Source organism: Crotalus tigris, unplaced genomic scaffold (genome assembly GCF_016545835.1).
Source record: "Crotalus tigris isolate CLP2741 ecotype Arizona unplaced genomic scaffold, ASM1654583v1 scf7180000018548.2558034, whole genome shotgun sequence".
Lineage (NCBI taxonomy): Eukaryota > Metazoa > Chordata > Lepidosauria > Squamata > Viperidae > Crotalus > Crotalus tigris.
Window position 1 is genome coordinate 936,657 of NW_024097071.1, and position 19,015 is coordinate 955,671.

The 19,015-nt window shown below is 38.8% G+C and overlaps 1 protein-coding gene across 1 annotated transcript in view; it reads right to left on the reverse strand.

Annotated features, from left to right (window-relative positions):
• UHRF1BP1L (UHRF1 binding protein 1 like) overlaps positions 1 to 19,015 on the reverse strand; it is a 67,716-nt gene that overhangs the window by 47,123 nt on the left and 1,578 nt on the right. The window contains exons 2-6 of the mRNA XM_039354062.1: positions 16,242 to 16,404; positions 14,942 to 14,980; positions 12,108 to 12,199; positions 9,517 to 9,706; positions 5,091 to 5,231 (exon numbers count right to left, since the gene is read on the reverse strand). Coding sequence (XP_039209996.1) covers positions 5,091 to 5,231; positions 9,517 to 9,706; positions 12,108 to 12,199; positions 14,942 to 14,980; positions 16,242 to 16,404 — 625 coding nt within the window. The remainder of the gene's footprint in view (positions 1 to 5,090; positions 5,232 to 9,516; positions 9,707 to 12,107; positions 12,200 to 14,941; positions 14,981 to 16,241; positions 16,405 to 19,015) is intronic.

A 19,015-nucleotide genomic window follows, 5' to 3' on the forward strand; every position in this document is an offset into this window, starting at 1 on the left:
GGAGGGCGTCCGTTTCCTCCGCCCCCCTTGTCAGAAACCTGGAGACGAACCTGGGAAGCTGGGCATTCATCGGGGACGCAAAGAGATCCAGATGTGGATGGCCAAACCTGGCCAAGATTTCCCTGAACAGTGCCAGGTCCAGTCGCCACTCTGAGTGGTCTACTGTGACCCTGCTCAGGGAATCTGCTTGTCGATTTGCTTCCCCCGATATGTGTTCCACTCTGATGGAACCCAGAGTGGACTCTGCCCACAGATCCAGCTCCAAGGCCTCCTGCATGATTGACCAGGACCAGGTCCCTCCCTGTTTGTTGACGTGAGCCTTGGCTGCCACATTGTCTGTCAAGATCAGGACGTGCTGTCCGGTCACTAGGGAGGAAAACCGACGGAGAGCTAAGTGTGTGGCTCTGAGTTCGAGCCAATTTATGTTGTGGACTAGATCCGATCGTGACCACTGTCCCTGAGCAAGATGAGTCTGAAGATGGGCACCCCAACCGAACAGACTGGCGTCTGTAGTCAAGGTGAGCCTGAGAGGCTCCTTGAAAATGGTTCCCTTGGACATTGCGGATGAAGCCTACCATAGAAGAGACAACAGAGTGTGATGAGGAACCCTGACCTTTCTGGTAGATGAACTGAAGTTCCATTTCTAGAAGGGAAGGAGGAACCATTGAAGGCTTCTGGAATGAGGTCTGGCCCACGGAACGATCCCCATGCAAGAAACCATCTTTCGCAGGAACTGAGACAGCTGGACCAGAGGCACTGTTCTCTCTCTCCAAACCTGGTGCATGAGCTTTCGGATGCTAACCCGACGCTCTTGTGAAAGATAAACCTTGCAAAGATCTGAATCTATAATCGCCCCTAGATGAAGGAGGCGCTTTGTGGGGATCGTGTTGCTCTTTTTGAAGTTCACGGAGAAGCCGTGAACCTGAAGGGTATGTATCGTGATTTCCAGGTCTGACTGAGCCGACTGGAAGGAACTGGACTGTACTAGGATATCGTCCAGATAGCATTGCACACGCACCGGCATCATCCTGAGGTGGGTCGCCAATACTGCCAAAACTTTTGTGAAGACCCTTGGGGCTGAAGAGAGGCCAAAGGGAAGGGCTCTGTATTGGTAATGCAGATGCGCGTAACAAAACCGAAGGAACCTGCGGTGGTCCGGAAGTATCGGAATGTGTAAGTATGCCTCTGTCAGGTCTATGGAGGAGAGAAAGTCCCCTTTCCTGATGCTGGCCAGAATGGACTTTAGGGACTGCATCTTGAACCTTCTCTTAGGTCAAGAAGTAATTCAGACCCCTTAAGTCCAGTATCGCCCTCCATCCCCGAGGCTTTGGGAACCACAAACAGAATGGAGTAAAACCCCTCTCCTTCCTGTTCCTGTGGTACAGGCTCTATTGCCTTGATTTCTACCAAATGGGAGTTGGCCATGGCTACTAATTCTGCCTTGGTTGTGTTTCGTGATACTGGGCACTGTATGAAACAGTCTGGGGGAGGTGAATAAAACTCTAGAGCGAGTCTGTGTTTTATGGTCTCTCTGACCCAAGAGTTGATGGTGTTGACCTCCCAAACGTCGCTGAACAGTGCCAAATGACCCCCTATGGGAGAGTCCTCCTTGGCGTCACTTGGACCGCCTACAGGGACAGCCCCTGGAGCCCCTGGAACTGGCCCTTGGCTGCAATGCTCTAGTGGTCCTGTTGGCGATCCTGCCTGGGGGGAAAGGATCGCAAGCCTCTGAGCCAATCCCAGGACTGCCTGGTCCAAAAGGGCTGCCTCCACTCCCAGGAGCCACTGGGACGGAAGGCCTGCCTACGAAACTCCTGCTGGGGCTGCCTATCCGACCTTTTGGATGGGTGTGCCAGGATCTTATGTTTATCCTTGCCCTCAATTATGTGTGGTTCGAGGACTGAACCGAATAGGTGTGTACCACTGTACTTGGATGTCGACAGATGCCACTTGTACTTTAAGTCAGTCCGCCACTGTTTCAGCCACAGTAGTCTGCGAGAAGCAACAGTGGCTGCAATGGATCTGGCGGAATATTTATTTTATTTATTTATGAGACTTATATACTGCTTTAAGTGCAAGCACTCTCTAAGCGGTGTACATCAGTAAGCAATGTATATATATATTTACATTGCCCCCAACAATCTGGGTCCTCATTTTACCTACCCCGGAAGGATGGAAGGCTGAGTCAACCTTGAGCTGGTGAGATTTGAACCGCTGACCTGCTGAACACAGTCAGCTAAAGTGGCCTGCAGTACTGCACTCTAACTGCTGCGCCACCTCGGCGCAGGAATACCTGGCCGAATGAAGAGAAGCATCTGCCATGGACTCTGATGCTGTCACTAGTTTCCCTAGTGTCTGATGTGTCCGAACCTGATCAGGGGGAACGAGTGCCTGGAGTTCACGGAGCCACATAATTGATGCCCTTGCAAAAAAGGAAGATGAAGTCGCACCCCTTTTCGCCCAGGCCGAGGATTGGTGAGCCTGATGAAGAGAGAACTCAAACTTCTTGTCCTCCGCCTTCAGGGCTTCAGCCATATCCCCTGGAATAGCAGAGGAGGTGGAAAACAAAGAAGTTAAAGGAGTGTCCACAGAAGGCACATCTAAGAGGGAAGCAAATGAGGAAGAAACATTGAACAGTTTCTTCTCTGTACTATTGGGAGAAGGCAAAGTAGCCAGAGATGACCACTGTTTCTCCACCATAGTACGAAAGACATGCGGACAAGGAATCTGTTTCTCCTCCACAACCTGTTCTGCAAACAAAGGGTTAGACTCTTGGCTAGTGGAGGTGGAAGATTTGTCTTCCTGTGCCAAAGTGAGGTTGGCCGTGGTACAGGCCTTCATAAGTAGAGACCTGAAAAGAGATGGATTAAAAAGACCCGAAGTTGGCGCCTGTTCGGGCGTTGCCTCATCCTCTGACATGGGTATGTCGGCTATCTCTAGGTCCACTGACCCCTCCTCTCCTAACTGGGAGGAAGTCTCAGAGACGCCGGAACCAGGGACTGTGGCACGTCCCACTTGAGAAGGTGGTATGGATGGAGGCAGTGGAGTTGCAAAGGTGGTTGACTCCTAGAGGATGACATAAATTGAGTAAATGCATGTTGCATAAATGCCTGAAATTGTTCTGACCACATATTCTGTTGGCCCCTAGAACTGACCCCAGCCTCAGTTGAGGCATACATGGCTTCAGGACCTTGTTGTGTAGATGATGAGCAAGGGGGACCAACCTGTTCAGTTTCCCCCTGAGGAGACCATGCCCTAGGGGCATCATGGGAAGGCACAAATGGAGGCTCAAATGGAGGTGTCCAATGGAACGGGGGGAACCACTTCAGCTTCACTGGACATGAGCCTTTGGGATTTGGAGAATTCCCTCTCCAGCACCTGGTGTCTCCTCGTGGCCTCTTGCTCGGCTGCCTTGGAGGACTCTTTGGTAGATAAATGCTTTGTCTTGGCTTTTTTCTTTTCCCCCGCGTCCAAATCAGTTGATCTGCGCTTTGTCTGTTGGGAGGGATACCAGAGCCTTGTGATGCCTGGGGTGAGGAACTGTCTGCCATTGCAATCTAGATAATCCGGGCAAGGGATATCTAGAAGTGGGGGGAACCCAAACACGCAGATCTAGTTGTCAGAGATGGGAAAATGACCCTCGCTCTGAACCACAGCAATGGCAAAAAACAGCCAGACAGTTCACTAGAACTGCCTGTCAAGGCCTTGTGGCACAGTGCCACAGACTAAACAGAAACAGGTGGATTCTAAAATAAATTCCCCTTCGCTAAACACACTAGTAAAGAAGGATATACAGCCTGAATTTCAATGAGTAGTCAGAATAATAATGCAAGTGCAATGAGGCGATCACTGATGTGATTCCCTTAATAACGCACCAAATTATCCAGAAAGATCCTCAAATGCTTCCCCCCAGTGAAGGCCTGACACAGCAGGCCAGGGCAACTAAGCAAGCAGGCCCCAATAGAGCTCAAAGGAACACGAGGTCCCTACAAAATGGCGTCCGTGCCTAAATCGCTCCAAAATAGCGGCCAAGCCTTGAACATGCGTTCAAAATGGCGGCCGCGTCCTTTAGTACCTCTTGAACAATGGCAAACACGCCCAAAAACTGAAGAAAATGAAGCTACAAGTCCCCTTGGAAGAAAGGGCCTTAAGAATCTGCAATCTAAATAGGCTCCCTTCTCCCCGCTCTGAAAAAGGCACTTGCGGTTTGTCGCGCAGCTCTGCTGCGATCCGAAGTCACCTGCTTCCAACAGAGAAACCTCGTGCGTTGGCAACAGCAAGGGAAGCCCTCCAGTTGTACAAAGTGTGAGGAACTCCTAATCGCCACGATTCAGCTGTTGTGCTGATCCGCGCTCCCACTGATCAGCTCGATGGGAGCGAAAACACTCCACTTCAGATCAGCCTGTAGCCTGCTCTATAGGAGCCTGTTAGGCTCTTGAGGCCCAAAGGCCTGAGTAATATCCAGGAGGATTACTGCCAAATTCTTGCCAATTTGAGTCCAAATATCAAGGAAAAATAAAAACACCTGAATTTAGAGATCTTTTGAATAAATTGAAATCCAATTAGAAATAAACCAAATTAATTAACCTAATCTAACTGAGGAGCCAAAGGATTTGCGTCCTACTGAGCTGAAACTAAGTCAAAAACTGGAGGACACTCCCAGAGGGAGGCGTGGCTAAAGTTCTGACTTAGTCTCTTCTGAGCAGGAAGGCTGAGATTACCCCACCGGTGGATTCTACATTTATCATGCTGGAGAACATAGCATACAGATCCAGGAAGTAACAGTTGCACTGTACTCTGCATTAGGCTGACTGTCATTGGAGTACTTTATTCAGTTTTACATATGTACCTTAAAACTAGTGAAGTTTTCAGAGAAGAGTTACTATAATAATATAGAACTGGAAATCTGCCACAGAATGTTCAGTGGATTTCTACACTGACCAAAAATGACTTGTTAGGTCCCTTCCAACTAATACATTATATTACGAGATAACATTTTATCCATTGCTATTAAAATGCTCATAAATAAAATTAACATTATTTTTATTTAAATAAAATAAGCAAACTGATTTCAACAGTTTCAGCATTACCCTTCTCTTAAGTATGATTCTAATTTTAGATTGGTTGGTAATCAGACGAACTGGAGCACTCATGATTTCATGCTGAGAGCTTTGGATTGCATCTGCTTCTATTCTGATCATCTGCCAGTTGATTTCTTTAAATGTCAATACCTATAATAAAACATACATAAATTAATTAAACATTAAGTAGAGTTTATCTAAGTGTATGTGTGTGTGTGTGTGTGTGTGTGTGTGTGTGTGTGTGTGAGAGAGAGAGAGAGAGAGAGAGAGAGAGAGAGAGAGAGAGAGAGAGAGAGGAAGAGAATAAAGCAGGCATGGCTGATTCTCTTTCTTATTAGAGACTGCCAACTGGAATTCTGTTTAGATTTGTTAACTTTCATTTTTTAAGATTAAAAACTCAAATTTCTTATTCATAACTAAGAAAAAAAAATCACATCCTAAATCAAGACAACAAAAAGCAAGTTTAAGAATGTAATGTTTAGGTTTGTGTATTTTGACTTTTGGATTTATTTTGTAACCGTTTAATGGTTATTATTATTTTTCTTTTATGTTGTGGGTTGCCAAAAATCTATGCATGATTGTGGCAAGGTACAATACACACATACTAATATATTTTTATTTGAAACTGTATGTGACTGATCTTTGGAACATTAATTAATCATTCACATATGCATATGAGAAAGCAAGACACAGTAATCATCTACACCATTTTTTCTATTTAGGTCTTGCCTAAGTGAACTATGATTGTAATCTTTGAAATCAGTGAACATGAGTGTTACTCTCTTATTATAATACTCTTGTAACTGGAAGCATTCTACACCCAACATCAAATGTTGTTCAACAATGAGAGATTTGTCCAATCAGTTTTTAAAGCCATTTTAGCAATTATCACAAATTGTGGTAATGAATTTCACCAATCAATTATGTATCAAGTGAAGAAATATTTTCTTTAATCTTTATAAATCTCCTTCCAAACAAGTTCATTAGCTAATCTTGACCTGTTATGCTAATGTTTTGAGAAAAGACAAAAAAATTCCAGATGCAGATGTACCAGAGCTTTGTATAAAGTCATGATATTATTGACAGTTTTACTTTCAGTCTTTTTCACAAAAATTCCTAATACGTCTTTTGATTTTTTCATAGTGGCCGTGTCAGCATTTTCATTAAATTATCCACTATGACCCAAATTTTATTCTTGGCTAGTTTCAGACAATTCTGATCTCATCAATCTATATGTGAAATTTTGCACCAACAAGAAATTGTTCCAAAACTTTTCATAATCACTTTTAATTTCATTAAGATGAATAATTTAACATAACCTGCAAACATGCAAATTTACTGTTTATACCTATGTCAAAATAAGATAAATGACAATTTAACTAATTTAAATGAATTCAAGTTTCCAGTATCAAGTAGATTACACTGTATGGTGTTGAAGAGACTAGCTGACAGCCCTTCAAATAAATCAGGTCATGAAACAGTCACACTAGGAATGCTCTTTATTATAGTAAGGTAGAATAGTTAAAGCCTGTCCACATTTCTCGCTTTGCCATCTTTACCAAACAAAATAAGAACAACTGCCAGGAATCATTGGTTGACTTGGGTGGGCTATAGAAATTGGATGGATGAATGGATAAATAAACGCTGAGTTTCTTTCTCAGCTTTCCTCTTTTTCCATACTGTATATTTTTTCTGAAAATCCTCCCACCAATAGCTGGCTCATTTCTTCCCTATCCTCAAGATCAGATCTATATTCCTTCACACTAGCAAAAGAGATCACAGAACCACTCTCATAAACTGAGAATTCCTGTTGAACTGATGAGGTCCTGGAAAATTGAAAAAAAGCAGATGTCATCACTATATGTGAAGGAAGAGGATCTAGGAAACTATAAATCTCTCATTTTGATATCTATAGTAGGAGACATCCTTGAATAACTTGTTGAACTGACTATTTGTAGGCAGGTAAGCTGCATTTAGGAGGAAGCAGCATGTGTTTGTCACAAACAAATCATGCCGGATTAACCATATCTTCTTTGATAGAATTATTAGCTTACTAGATCACAGGAATAACAGAGACCTCAGTAAAGCCTTAAATATAATCCTTCAGCATTTTCTCCTTAATAAATGGTAAAATATGGGTTAAATGGTACCACTAATACATGAATTCACAATCAGCTGAACAACTGTACCCAGTGTTCATTATTGGCTTCATTGGAGCTTAAAAGGAAGTACTGAATGAACTATGCAAAATACAGAGTCTAGGTCATGGGAGAGCTCAGAGAACACCAATAACTCCACAAATCATGGAAGTAATAATTCATTTTATTCTGTTCTAGTCAAAGCTTTAATAATGTGAATGGGAATAATGTGTGCAGTTCTGGGTACCACAATTCAAAAAAGTACAATGCCATACTCAAGCATATTCAGAACAGGGATAACAAAAAGATAAGGGGTCTGGAAATCAAGCCCTATGAGAATTATCTGGGTCTATTTAATCTGTAGAAAATATAAGTGAGGGACAGTAGAACAGTAGTCTTCAATATCTGAAAGGTTGTCACAAAAAACAGGGAGTAGATTTATTTGCTATTGCCCCAGAAAGCAGGACTAGAATTAGTTTGTAAAAACTGCAAGAAAATAAGTTCAGACTAGACATTATCATACACTAGTTTGATGTTTGACCATACAGTGAAACAGACTGCCAAATAAAGTAATGAATTCTCTTTCACTATAAGTCTTCAAACAGAGATTGAATGATTTTTAAACGATACTATAGTGTATTCTGCATTGAGCAATAGCTTGGATCAGATGACCTCTAAGGTGCCTACCAATTTTTTTAAAATCTATAATTCTTATAAGATCATATATCTGAAAACTGCAATTCCAGGTGCTTAAGCCTAATTTTCTTGAATAAAATAACATGTCAGGATTTAAATGTATAGTATGTTCCCATGGTGGCACCAAAAGTAATAGTGTGCTGCTAATATAGTCCTTGATTCCTATCAAAACATCTGCCTCATCCTTTTAAGATTATTTTATTAAAAACAGAAATCAAAGTTGCAAAGCAAACCAGTAATCTCCAGCATAACCTGCATTTCCAGCAATGCCTCTGGAACCACATATATCCCAGAGAATCTTAGAAAATAAAATGGTGAATTCTGATAAATCAAGATAACCAATGTATAGGAGCTGCAAGTCAGCCTCCCCACTTCTGAAAACCTATAATGTGTATGTTTATTTAATTATTTTTGTAACTCATCCTAATTAAAAGATTGGGCATATACCTGAACAACATGACAACACAAAACTTCACACACCACACATAATCAGAGCTGAAATGACACAGAAATGTTACTGGAAGTGGAATGGCTCAATTTTTTTCATCCCATTTTTTTTTAAAAAAAATATGGAAATGTTAAGGATGAGGAGAGGAAATAGGAGATTGAAATGTTCCAGAAATTGGTTGTTCTCATTTTCTCTTTTAAAACTATTCAGAACCTGAAAACTTTTTTTTTTTGGGGGGGGGGGGGATTTTGGTCTTGTGATCAAAGTTTCTTGGGGAGGATTGCATTTAGTTTCTCTGATGAATGGTCCTATCACCATAATGACTTTCTGGGAGTACCCCTAATGTGCTCCCAAATCTAAATGAGCCCACTGACTGCAAAAGTTTGGGCTCCTGGATTTGCTGCAACAGATTTGTTCTTTATGTTTACTATTTTCTCCAGAATACCAACAGATTTCCCTAAATGCCATCCATGGAGGATATTACATATACAGACACTTAGATGCTCTATAGTCCTGATTTCTATGACATTGAGATTCCTTTTGCAACTTATTCTGTTTCCTAAATACTTGTCAAGGCCCATTAAAGGCTTTCAAAAGCATAATTTCACAAGCAAATTATTTCATAAATGAAGAAATGATATTCCTCCCTTTAATCAGGAATTTGAACAGCATGGTAATTATACTGTAATAACATGAGAAACTTTTCAAAAATTGCAAATATGTGAAAAGGCATGAGATAACAATTGAATTAGTAGCAAGCTAATTGAGCTGTAATATGTAAATGGTAGCTGTACTCATATGTAAATGGTAGCAAGTGACTTAAAATGGTTAGCCACTTCGAAATAATTTTCATATTAAAATAACTATATAAATGCTGATCAGTCTTGGTTAGGCTCACAAGCTAAGCAGGGCTGAATGGGAGGTCACCAGGACTATCAGAGCTATAGGCTAACTGGCAAATTAGAAGACAACTGTGATTACATACGTCTGTATAGCTAAAAAAAACCTATAAAGACATTATTTAAATGCTAGTATTTATATAATGCTAAATAAAAAAGTGGATTCTGCTACAATTATTTTTCTATGAGTGAAATAGATATGTAAAAAATAGAGTCTCATTGTAAACATTGGGAAGAAGAAAAATAAGATTTACCTCTCCACGCTGTGATTCTTGTATTCGAGTAAATCTTAGATCATCATGTTCCCACTTTGCATTTACACTATATATTCTCAACTGAGAAAGTTCAAATGAAGCATTGAAAGCTTTTGCTCCAATTCGGATTATAATGGAGTTTACAGAAACAGATATGCCTTCTACAACTTTCTCAGCAAAACCATATTCGCTGGCAAAATAAAATGCAGGGATTTAAATTAGACTTTAGTGTACATGAATGAAACATTTAGCAATTGGTCAAAATGAAGACAATATATGTACTGGTGTAATAAGACATCAGATCCTCACTAAATTCAGAACAGATTAAAGATTGCTAAAGAATCCAATTCAAGGAGTCAAATAAATAAATAATGAGTTGCTTAGATAAAGCAGATATGCTAGTTGGTAAACACCCAAAAAACCTGCATTTAATTAGCTTTTTATTGATATTAGCTTCACAATTCTAAAGTTGGTCATGCATAATAAAACTGTAGTTTCCATTGCAAACTATTTGGCATTTTCTTGTGTTTCATGGAAATATTATGCTAGAGCAATGCAAGGGTTTTCATGCTTGCAGTTTATACTTATGATTTCCTGGAGCAATAAGATTATATACTGTAGAACAATTTAAGAAGTTCAAATTAGAGAAGATGTAACCACTGCCACAGTTGGTGGCAGACATTTTATATTAATAAAAGTAGTCCAGGATATAGAGAAGCCATAAGTTGGAAAGGAAAAGTCATCCAGTTCAACCCCTTGCTCAGTTTAGCAGTCCTATAGAACAATGTTTCCCAACCTTCACAACCTTAGGTGTGTGGGTTTCAAATACAGGTAGTCCTCAACTTAGGACCACAATTGAGCCCAATTTTCTGTTGCTAAGTAAAACAGTTGTGAAATGAATTTTATCCGATTTTATTATCTTTCTTGCCACAGCTGTTAAGTGAATCAATGCAGTTGTTAAATTAATCTGGTTTCCCCATTGACAGAAGATCGCAAAAGGTGAACCCATCACCCCAAGAAACTGCAACTGTCATAAATAAGAGTAAGTTGTCAAGTATTCAAAGTTTGATCATGTCACTATGGGGATGTTGCAATGGTTATAAGTGTGAAAAACAGACACAGGTCATTTTCTTCAGTGCCATTCTAACTTTGAATGGTCGCTAAATGAATTGTTGTAAGTTGAGGACTACCTGTACCAGAATTCTAAATAAACCACGGCCATTGCTTAGAATGATCTAAATTATCTCTGATAGGTTGCCATCAAGTTCCCATTTGAAAACCTCCAACAATAAAACATATGCTAGGATCATGCATCCCTTTAGATTAAAAAACGAAAGGATACCCATTTACATACCACCTGTCTGCCATCCTTAAAGCAACAGTGTTTTTTCCCAAGAACACATGGCTATATCTAATAGCTGCTGAGTGAACTAAGGAAAATATATGCTTGGTTCAAGGAATGCAGACAGATACTACATGCGTATTAGTAAGCTCTCTGAACCACTTTCCCCCCTTAGATCTGCAAAGCACTTAAAATTTCCTTCTGCTTTGAGCAGATTATTCCGTCGGTTAAGGAAATCCCTCATAATGTTCTAGCCTGAATCTTTCAATTCCAGTCTTGGTTTGGTTTTATTCCTCTCTACAGTGGTACCTCGGTACTCATCATTAATTGGTTTTAGGAGGTTTGTCTGCTAAAAACAATGAGTACCAAACAAACCACATGACTTAACATGTGACCCTTTGTTTCAGCTGGAAAGGGTAGCAAGTCACAAGGCAGCTGACAGCAACAAGTTCTAGCTTGTGCATCAAGTACCAAACAAATGATGAGTACTGGAACAAAATTTTTGCATCAAAATAGGTTGAGTACCAAATTCTATGAGTTTTAAATCAGTCAAGTACCGAGGTATGACTCTATTTCAAGAGAGTAAAACTGTCTTCTCTTCCATGGAACAGTCTTTTAGTTATTTGCAGGCCACTATCATATTCCCCCCTCCCCTAGTCTTCTCTTTCACAAGCTAACCATACATATTTTTAATTACCAAATGGTATTATAATGTTTAAATTATAACCAATTTGTTTTTATACATACCATATTTCCCCCAAAATAAGACCCGGTCTTATTTTTTTTTGTCTCCAAAAGAGGCACCAGGTCTTATTTTCATTGGGTGTCTTTTCCACTCATCTCACGGGGGCAGCATCAACAGCCTCACCCAGCCAGCCCACTTCTGTGGCCGAAGAAACAGCTTCCTTCTGCAGCTGAGAATGGAGCTCTGGCCTGCAATTCGCAGTCAGAAGGAAAGACTTCTGGCTGCAAAATGCAGGCTGGAGCTCCATTCTCAGCTGCAGAATGAAGCTGCTCCTTTGGCCACAGAAGTGGAGCCGTGAGGCAAGTGTCGATCCATGGGAGAAGCTCCAACCCCCCACCCTAGCTTGATTTTTAGGCATGTGCCTCGCCCCAAAACTAGGGCTTACTTTTGGGGTAAGGCTTATATTAGGCCCACCCCCAAAAATCAAGTTAGGGCTTATTTTCAGGGAAACACATTATTGTATACATTCCACCTTAATCACTTAAATGATTAATAATAATTTACCTTTGTCCTGATGCAGTTGCTATAGGTGATGGTCCATTTGGGGCACGAGGTTCATCACATGTACTCATTTCCATTATTACTTTATCTAATGACTGGGAAATACAGGCAAAAAAAATAATTGAATTGTTTTGATTTTTTAAAATCAATTTACCTAATCTATTCATGCATAATGGCTGGGTAAAATTTTAGCATAAAACTCTCTAAATATTGCAGGGTGTCAAGAAAAATGTAATACTGTACCTAATAGATTTTAAAGAAAGATACCTAATTACAGCAATTGTTCAACTTGGTTATCATGAATATATATATATATATTGTACAATATTATGCCCATCTATAATAGTAATTTGCTAAGTTTTGAATAATTGTATGCAAACTAACTTCAATTAAATTAAAGCTGTTAAAGAAATGCTCAATAGCCATAGTTGAAACATGTTTCAAATTGCATTCCATGCATGTCATTTAAGCAGCCAATGCCATATACAATGAAAACACTAAAACACACAATCTTAAAATGGTTCTCTGGATCTTATTATATTATCACTTGTAATAATTTATTTCTTACAGCAATACCAAGTACAAAGTTGGGCTTCAAAAATACATAAAATATATAAGATACATAAAATGGTAACATCCATGAACCAAAATAGTGTTGTATGTATAGCCAATGAGAGTCTGTCATAATATACACTTTAGGGCTACTAAGTACAGTCAAACTCTTCAACAATCTGGCAGCTATACTATGGTAAGACCACATTAAGCTAATCTAATTTTTAAGAAAGACTATTGCCATAGGCAATACCTAGCAATTTATCAGACTACAGTTTAAAAAGAAACCCTCCCGAAACATTTAGGTTCAACTTCCTCACTCAAAACTGAAAAACTCAAATATTATCAAATACCACAGGTGAATGAAAAGCCAAGTTAAAAGGAGAAATTTGAAAATGCAAAGATATACTTTTATAATTTCTAAGCAAATGGTAGTTATATATAACCAGTCCTTGGAGTTACAGCCATCCTAGCACCCCCACAGTGATGATCTTGGCACTTGGCAACCCTTTCACACTTATGACTGGATGCAGTGCCCCATGATCATGTAATTGTTTACGGCCTTCCCTAACAGCTTGCCACAAGCAAAGCAAATTAAATCAATAATATTTATTCAGTTATTGATCAGCAAAATTTAAAAGAATGAAAACCGAGTGAAACAAATAACATCTAGCAAAATAAATCACATAGAATAACATTCACTCCTCTATTACTATATTAATACATTTGTTATCCAGATGATAAATCTAAAATATTGATAGACATAAAATAAAAATTATATATATCCTCTAACAATTATAAGTTAATATGTATCAAACCAAAAGTAGTATTTAAAACAACCATTTATTAATGTCTTGAACCAATTATGTTTTACTTTCATCCCAGCAACAGAAAATTTAGCTACTGCATGTATTAATAAGGGGTTTTAAATCCTGAAGGAGAAGCTTCATGTAAAATTCATCTGGCCTCCCATATGCAAAGTCAATGGGTAAACCAGCAGGGAAGACTACAAATTGCTGTGTAAATCTCCTCAACCTGCACACTCTCCACAGACTTGTCTATGCTCATGCCAAGCTAGACACTCACACATCCCTTGTGCATGTTCCATGACCCTTCCTTGCACCATCACACACACCCTTGCATCCCTATGCGCCCTTCCTGAACTTTGCTGTGCCAGTCTTACACCCTCATACAACCTGTTGCACCTTCCTCCACTCAGCAGCAGCCACTTATCTGCCTGTCAGCCTGCTTGTAAGACACCTGAGATTTGCAATTTGCAATTTCTTGTGGAATTCCAGCAGGAAGTTGCCTCATCTAATATTATGGGATTCAGTTAATGATGGCAACTAGAATTGCATTACCATCACTAAGCGATGTAGTTGCACTTTACAACCATGTCACTTAATGACAGAAATTCCAGTCCCAATTGTGGTTATAAATTAATAACTACGTCTACTGCTGCTATTTTGACAATTTGCTTCTTAGTGAAACTGTACAGCAGTCCTCAATTTATAACAGTAATTGAGTAACTGTCTCTTGCTACAGGGACAGTGTATAAAGGCTTGTGGAAGGTGCACGAGGATGTGAGAGAGATGTGGTAAGGCTTATGGAGGGTGCACGGGAATGCGCAAGCATGCAGAGGATGTGAGGGAGATGCAAGGAGGGATGGGGAGAGTGCACACGGGTGCATGGTGATGCGTGAAGGTGCGAGAGAAGCAGTGTGAAGCTCAGTGTGTGTGAGGATGCAAGCAAGGTATAGCGAGGTTTGAGGAGGTACACATGGGTATGAAGAAGTGCACTTATGAGGGTGCAAGAGAGGCATGGCAAGGCTCAAGGAAGGTGCTTAATTGTGAGCAACTGGTCAGTGTAGCATGAAAGCAGAGACTGGGGGAGGGTGCGTTGGTGGAGGATATTTACTTCATCGACTTATAACCTTCCCTACTGGCTTCCTCACTGCCTTTCTTGGGAGGCCGGTTGGGAAGGTCAAAAATGGTGATCATGAAACCATGAGCCATGCAACTGATCATAAGTATGAGCTGCTTACCAACCACTTAAATTGCAAACACATGATGGGGATGCTGAGATAGTCAGATCTGTGAGGACAGTCATAACTACCATTTGTTCAGAACCATTGTAACTTTGAACAGTTGTTGAATGAATGGTCATAAGTCGAGTGCTATTGTAATGCAAATGTTATTTCAATTATTTTTGTGATGTCCAGAAAATGATAATCTATATACATTTTACTTTAAAAATCACAGGGAAGTGGCTGTATTCAAACTCACCAAACAGATTGGATGTGTTTTCAATTTTGTCCATGGTATCTGCAATGGAAAACAAATACAAGAGAAAATATTGTTAAGCAATAATGAACTTTATCTTCAGAAAAGAAAGAAGAAGAGGCAAAAGGGACATATAATTTTGTCTACATCAATAAAAACAAAATCAAATTATCTCTACTGTTTTCAGGATAAAATTCAGGGAGGGAGGGATGGAGGGAGGGAGGGAGGGAGGAAGATATCTGATATGACCACAAAGTATTCTATATAGAGAAAGTAGGGAATAATCCTCTTCAGCTAATTTCTGGGGTATCATACCTGCTGTTATTCATACCATTCATGGCTGTGATGAGAAATGGATTCAAAAATCCATCAGGAGAGGTAGCTCTTTCTTCAAATAAGCTGCAACAGCGTAATCCACCTTTATTTGGTTATGCATTCACTTCCTTTCTCCCAGATATTAGAAGAAATTTATTTTTATTTTATTTATTTCTATCTACCTTTATTATTTTTACGAATAACCCAAGGCAGTGAACATATGTAACTTCCCTCTATTTTCCACACAGCAACAACCCTGTGAGGTGAGTTGGGCTGAGAGGAAGTGCCTGGCCCAAGGTCACCAAAATGGCTTTCATGGCTAAGGCAGAACTTGAACCCATGGTTTCCCGCTTTCTAACTTAATTTCTTAACCACTAGACCATCGGTCTCCAACCTTTCCTGCTTTGCAGACCAGCTGTGGAGGGGAGAAGCGATGGCTCCCTCAGCCCAGTTCTGAATAGGCTGCAGCCCAGTAGTGGGTTGCGGCCTGGGGGGTTGGGGAACCATGCACTAAACCAAAATTTTATTCATTTTATTCTATGCAATAATATCTCTATTATTACATAGTTCATATTACAATCCCTAAATGCCCCCCTTCTATAAATGTTTGGTGTCTATGATGGATATATTGAGTGACAGAGAAAAGAAATGGAAGATAAAAAGCTACCAGAGACAGACAGAATAAAAAAAAATGTGATAAAAGTTTGATTCTTTTGAAAGAATTCTGGACTTTACCTCAAAATTAAAGGCTTCAAAAGGAAAAGGAGGAAAAATGGTTAACTAAATCTTATTTTAACAAGACCATTCTATATCATGCTATTTATTACAAAAATGGAACAGAATGTTTTATGGCTGCAGTTTCCTTTATTACAGTCTATTGAGCTTAAAAAGGGTTTAAACCCATTTCAAATACTGGATTCAAATTATTTTAAGAGCAACATGAATAAAAATTGACCAAATTCCTTAACTGAAATAGTGATTTACTCACCCTAATAGAAGCTTTATTACAAAACACTTTGTTGATGGCAAGCCAAGTGGGAAGGTCTAGCATATTCTGAAGTACTTCTTCATCAAACTCTATATTGGTTACCTGACCTTCACCTTTCAGTGTGCTCAAGTTGATTTTATCAGGTGATAGATTTTTGGTGAACCTAAAAATAAACATACATAGATACCAAACTTACTTCCCTAAATAATTTACAGAACTGAACATTCATGTAAACAAACAAACAAATACTATAAATACGTGTTCTGGAAAGTATTGAAAATATCAATTATGAGGATTATTAAACATTTGCTTTAGAATTTTAAACAGATAAACATTTCACCATTTCAATTAATTCACCATGAAGATTTTTTTTGTTGCACATTGAAAATTCTTTAATTATTTTTTTAAAGTGAAATCCCACAAAGTTTTTACGAACTATGAATGGAGATCAATTCATAAAACAAATATCTGGAAAAGGATGGACAAAAAGTTGAAGACAGAGCAATAGCAATAGCACTTAGACTTATATACTGTTTTGCAATGCTTTATAGCCCTCTCTAAGCGATTTACAGAATCAGCATATTGCCCCCAACAATCTGAGTCCTCATTTTACCGACCTCAGAAGGATGGAAGGCTGAGTCAATCTTGAGCCAGTGAGAATCAAACTGCCAAACTGCTGGAAACCGGCAGTCAGCAGAATTAGCCTGCATTACTGCATTCTAACCACTGTGTCGCCACGGCTCATGTTTGGATGGAACTAATATTTCTCAAGATAAGCAAATTGAGAAGTTTAATGAACAAAGAAATGCATGAATGAGTGAAGAAATGGTGAAAACTAGTGATTGCAAGGATAGAAAGTATTAACAGATATGACGTATAGTGCTACATGAAACTATATTCAGTTAAATTTCCTTTTCTTTTCTTTTAATTCCCATTTTTAATTGCTTCTTCTCGCTACTTGTCATTCACTGTCTACATTTTGCATAATGCTGCTTACTCAGAATAGCATGATGTGTTTGTATACTGTATTGGCCAAAAGAAAATAAGCTACAGTTATTTAGGGTTATTTAAACAAAAAGCACTTTCTGATCAAATGTGATCAGATCTTCTGTCAACATCTACCCAGTAGAAAAAAATAATAAAAATTCTTAATCACTGAATGACAGATGCTTCCAAAAAGTATTCATCTTACATTATCAAACATTAACTTCTTCCATAGATCTTTATATCAGCCCATTCAATTCTTCATTTCTCCATTTTAGACAGTTGCAGAACAGCAATTTGGGAAATTCAATAATAGTTTGGTTATATCCAGTCATTTAAGAGCATACTTGTCTTTTCCTTGAACTGGGGCTATCATTGCAAATCTTTATTTCTGTCAATTTATATGGCTGTCCATCTCACAAATGTGATTCTAAATAGATGACATGAATTAAAAATTATTTAAATAAAATGTCTTTGTTACATTTGAGCAGATACATATTTGTACTGCTACACTTTTAAGTAGAACATGTTGATGGAAAAGATGAAAATAATTCTGTATTTTAAAATTAAATGCCACATAAACTATAGAATTCTGCATAAGAGGATCAAATAGAGTGTGAAAATGGGGAAAATAAGGCTTGCCTAAGAATTTAACTCAAAAAAAAGCGCCAAGTTAGATATCATTCTTGAATATCAAGACATTTCAAAGATGGCAATAGTTAGGCTACCTCTAAGTTAGGGGTAGGCAACCTTGGCTCGTTTATGATTCGTGGACTTCAGCTCCCAGAATTTCTGAGCCAGCTATGGAATTCTGGGAGTTGAAGTCCAGGAGTCATAAAAGAGCCACGGTTGCCTACCCCTGCTCTAAGTGAAAGAGTACTGAGTGTGTTGTGTGAAAAGTCCTTACTCCTCACTCCAGGGGAACTGACATTTTGACTTTATCAAGAGTCAAGTACATTTAAGACAATCCCCTTAACTGCCTTGAAACCTAAAGGTCAGTAGTCACACCATTTCTGGGAATGCCTTATTTCACTATGGAAATCATGACGTAAATGTATCTGCATAATCCTTAGCATAAAAACAAAGATTACTTTTTATTAAGGGTCATCATTTAACCTGCATGCTAGTAAAGCAACATAAAAGCATTACAATAGGGTTCACTTTATTATTTAAATAATTGTTCACAGGAAAAAAATAGAATGAAGAAAAATCATCACACCCAGTTTCTTGCAATCATGCAGAACTCTCCACTAATACACTTAAATTCATATGATCTAGTGGACTCAGAATGACAAAGACAATGAAGTGCACCACATAAAGGAGTATTTAAAACAAACACAGAAGTCAAACATTTTAAACAGTTTTGTCTTGAACATAGTAAAAAAATAGCTTTTTCATAATTACATATAATCTATTTCAAAATGTCAGTGTTTTCTTTTTATTAAAATGCCCCTTAAAGTACTGGTTTTTGGATTACAATTTTAAAAAAATCTCATTTTTAAAGTGTGAGTTGAAAATGTAATAAAGAAAATGTATTTATTTTTTGCTATGCATCTTTAGGTATACAATACACCAAGCCAAACTCAGAATTCATGGGAAAAAGACATTTGATCATCTTGGAACTGCTTCATATTGCTTCAGTCTAACAAAGACATGCATGCTTAGGAAATAATCGTGACCATTATTGTTTATATCATTTTATTGATATTTCACTTTGCTTTATCATAAAGCTTATGCATTCAGGAAAACTGTCAGTCAGAAATGGAAAACTACTTTATTATTTGTTCCAA